The sequence below is a fragment of the Otolemur garnettii genome, unplaced genomic scaffold (genome assembly GCF_000181295.1).
Source record: "Otolemur garnettii isolate 467f Iridium unplaced genomic scaffold, OtoGar3 scaffold00301, whole genome shotgun sequence".
Taxonomy (NCBI): Eukaryota; Metazoa; Chordata; class Mammalia; order Primates; family Galagidae; genus Otolemur; species Otolemur garnettii.
In genome coordinates this window covers 669974-674136 of record NW_003852696.1, presented here as the reverse complement: position 1 = coordinate 674136, position 4163 = coordinate 669974, and the positions used below count along the sequence as shown (strand labels likewise).

Genomic DNA, 4163 nt, shown 5'->3' with positions numbered 1-4163 from the left:
GAAGGCAGCACTCAGGACAGTCCCCACCATGGCCTGGTCCCCTCTCCTCTTCACCCTCCTGGCTCACTGCACAGGTCACCAGACTTGGGGCAGGGAAAAGGCCCTAGGGAGACCATGGGGCCCAGCTCTCTCCTCTTTTCTCCAGACCCAGAGTCACCATGTCTGTGTCTCTCCCCCTTCCAGGGTCCTGGGCCCAGTCTGTGCTGAATCAGCCACCATCGATGTCTGGATCCCTGCGGGAGACGGTCACCATCTCCTGCACGGGAAGCAGCAACAACATTGGGGGTGGGTATAATGTGCACTGGTACCAGCAGCTCCAGGGAAGGGCCCCTAAACTCATCATCCATGAGAACAGCAATAGACCCTCGGGGGTCCCTGACAGATTCTCTGGCTCTAAGTCTGGCAGCTCAGGCTCCCTGACCATCCGAGGACTCCAGAGTGAAGATGAGGCTGATTATTACTGTCAGTCCTATGACAGCAGCCAGGGTGCTCCCACAGTGCTCCAGACCTACGGGGACTTGAGACAAATACCCCCTTCTCACCCCTCAAGAGAGTGAACACCTGGCAACTGCTGCTCAGACCTGGCCTGTGGTTTATGCTTCTGTTGCTGCTGTAACCCTGGACACAGCATGACCCACAGTTGAACCCTAGGAGTGGAGATGCCTCCTCTTCTGTCATTCACAGCAATCTATTTCTAGAAAAAGTGTCCCCAAGGAAACAGAAAACCCTGCTCTTTATCAGCTTGATATACGGAATCTTTTTGTAAGGAAATTCAAGGGCTGAGGTGGCAGCTCCGGCTCATCCATCCTTTTCCTGATTCCAGGAGGTCTTGGATCTTGGTCATCCTTGTGTGAGTTTGCAGCGTCCATACCTGTTCTTTTGGCTGTCCCCGTTTAATCTCTTCTAAAGGATGACTGATGCACAATCACATGACTATATTTAATGTACACAATTAGACACACTTGGATTTTTTTTTTTTTTGAGACAGAGCCTCAAGCTGTCATCCTGAGTAGAGTGCCGTGGCCTCACAGCTCACAGCTACCTCCAACTCCTGGGCTCATGTCAGTTTCCTGCCTTAGCCTCCCAAGAAGCTGGGACCACAGGCGCCCGCCACAACGCCCGGCTATTTTTGGTTGCAGCCATCATTGTTGTTCGGCGAGCCCAGGTTGGATTCAAACCCGCCACCTTAGGTGTATGTGGCTAGTGCCTTAGCCAATTCAGCCACAGGCGCCGAGCCCACACTTGGATATTTTATGCTTCCTGGAAAACATCCCCACAATCAATATAAACAATCTCACTGCCATAAAGGCCTCCGGACACCCCTTTCTGATTCCTCCCCCAATTCCTTCCCTCAGGCCGCCCTAGATGAGCTCTGATCTACTTTCTGTCCCTGCTGCTTTCCATTTCTAGAATGTAGAAATGGACTCCTACGGCAGACGCCTTCTGAAGTCAGGATTCTCTCCCTCAGCACACTTCCGCTGAGGGTCTTCTGTACCGCTGCCCCGTTGCTGCCAGTCATGTCACCGTCACAGACCCTTTTGCCTTCGTGGGTACTTCCTCTGCTAAAATTTTATTGAAAACATATTTCCAAACACATAGTCACAGATACAGATATAATCCAAGCTGGATTGCAGGTGTTTTCCTTCTGTAAATTAGCGTATCTCCCAGGGTCCCTGACCGTGTTTGGTTCTGTAGGTGTGGGGCCCACTGTGCCAAGGGATGCTCGGCCCTGCTTTCATCTTGGTATTATTTACTCACCTTTCTTTAGTACAGAAAAATTGTGGGTCTTTTTAAAATTTTAAATAAATAGTGCATCATCAAGATATTCAATTAAAAGTCATGAAAGTCGGCTTAAATTATACCACAAGGAAAAAATAAAAATGTAAAGAAAATGGTAAGAAAGGACATGCCAAGGCCGGGCACAGTGGCTCACACCTGCAATCCCAGCACTCACAGAGGCTGAGGTGGGTGGAGTGCTCGAGCTTATGAGTTTGAGACCTGCCCAATCAACGCTGAGAGTCCATCTCTAAACAAAGGGAAAAAAAAGAAAACCAGCCAGACATTGTGACAGGCACCTATAGTCCCAGATACTCTGCAGGCTGAAGCAAGACAATCACTTGAGCCCAAGAGTTTGAGGTTGCTGTGAGATGTGAGGCCACAGCTCGACCAGGGGCAACAAAGTGAAACCTTCTCACAAAAAAAGAAAAAAAAAAAAAGGACTTCCCCATCCTATGTGCTCTCTCCTGACCCTCTGGGTCAGCAGAAGTGACACTGATGTTTATCCTCCCAGTGAAGGTCTGTGTGCATAAACACAAATGTATATTCGTCTCTGTGTGTGTGTGTGTGTCCACATGTGTGGTTTTCTTTACAACTATAACCTGTTGCTCTGTCTCAAAAAACAAAAAAAAAAGCACATTACAGCTGTGAGTCTCTGAGCCCGGCCTAATACCTAATAGAGTAAATTTTAAAAAGAAAGTAAGAGATAAAGGACAATAAAATTCACTGGAAATTCACCCTGGATCACCAAAGGCTAAGAAACGCTGACCAAACACAGGTGGCAAGCACCTGTTTCTACATGATAATGAATAAAACGTCACAAAATCCCTGCCTTGTGCTTTCAACACAGTCGAATGTCAAAACTTCCTGTTAAAAGAATAAATGTGACTGAAAATCATGTTATGCTTCTGAATGCAAGAAGTGTGCTTATGGCACAACAGCAGTGATGGTTCTGCTCCACATTCATACAGAAGCAAAGTGTATCTTTTTGCAGTTTTTGGCCAGGGCTGGGTTTGAACCACCACCTCCTGTGTATGGGGCCAGCGCCCTACTCCTTTGAGCCACAGCCTCCGCCCTTCATTAACCTCTTTTTAAAACATCATGCATTAAAACTTTCTCTATAATCATAGCAATGAGACTAAAGTGTGACAAACTCATCCACAAGATGTCAAGCTGACAGTGCTACTGTCCTTCTCTGAGGCAGGTGACCTCCCAAAATACAACATGGTAACGGTCTGCTGCATAGACTGAAAGCGCTGTCCTAGTCATACACGAACCTTTTATCCTCCTTAGAATTCTAGGAAATGGGGTTATCTTTTTGTGGAAGTTGATTTTTTGACAAAATAATATAAAGAGCGTGTTTTTTCAGGACAGAGATTACATTTTTTTCTCATCATGGCACAGAATGACAGGCCAGGCGCAGTGGCTCACACCTGTAATCCCAACACTGGGAGGCCAAAGTGGGTGGATTCACTGACCTCTTAAGTTCAAGACCACCCTGAGCCAGAGTGAGATCTCATCTCTAAAAATAACCATGGGTTGTGGCCGGCTCCTGTAGTCCCAGCTACTTGGGAGAGGCAGAGGCAAGAGAATCGCTTAAGCCCAGGAGTTGAGGTTGCTGTGAGCTTTGACACCAGGGCACTCTACTGGGAGCAACAAAGACACAAAAAACACCTGTGGGGGAAAAAGAAAACAGATGGACAGCATTCATTCCTCAGTACAAACCGTATTTTCCCCTTCACTCTCTATCTGGACATAGTGTTGCTAACAGCTCTCACAGATCAGGCTCCTCTGGGACAAGGTCCAAATAATTTAAACTTTTACCTTGTTACATCTCCCAAGTTAGTGTGTTTACCACCATGACTGGTCCTAAATAAAATAGCAAATAATGTCACTTAGTCTCTTATACTGTGTTTTGTGGTTGTAACAGATTACTAGCAATCAGTTACCAAAGTACAGTGATGACTGTTGTGTTCCAGTGAATGGAAGTAGACACAGTGAAGATTTCCACTGAGAACTCTCTGGAATGGACGCTCAGCTGCCCCTAGTACCTTCCCATCTCTACAGAGAAGATCACTCCCTGTCCTCACTGCTGTGGGATCCACAGATAGAGGAGAACTCTGGCCATCCAAGAGAAATCCTATGAGAGCAAAGAACCAGCTTCAAGTGCATCCAGAGAAGGGTGTCCAGGGGAGCCTGTAACTGCTCTGGACCTGACTCTGACCTATGAAGACTGTGTATTGAGACCCCACCTCAGTCCCATCAAAACAACAGCCCAGCAAGCCAGGGACACATTCACCCTGAGGAGCCCCGTAGAGCATGAAGACTCTCTGAGCAAATGGGGAGGACACAGGAGGGGCTGCCAGCCTGGTCCTGAGTCAGGGGGG

At 47.5% G+C, this 4163-nt stretch overlaps 1 gene segment (V, D, J or C); it reads left to right on the top strand.

Annotated features, from left to right (window-relative positions):
* Positions 1 to 11: 11 nt before the first annotated feature.
* LOC100959103 overlaps positions 12 to 4163 on the top strand; it is a 5127-nt gene continuing 975 nt past the window's right edge. The window contains 1 exon segment of the V gene segment in view: positions 12 to 74. Within this exon segment, the coding sequence occupies positions 29 to 74 (46 nt within the window).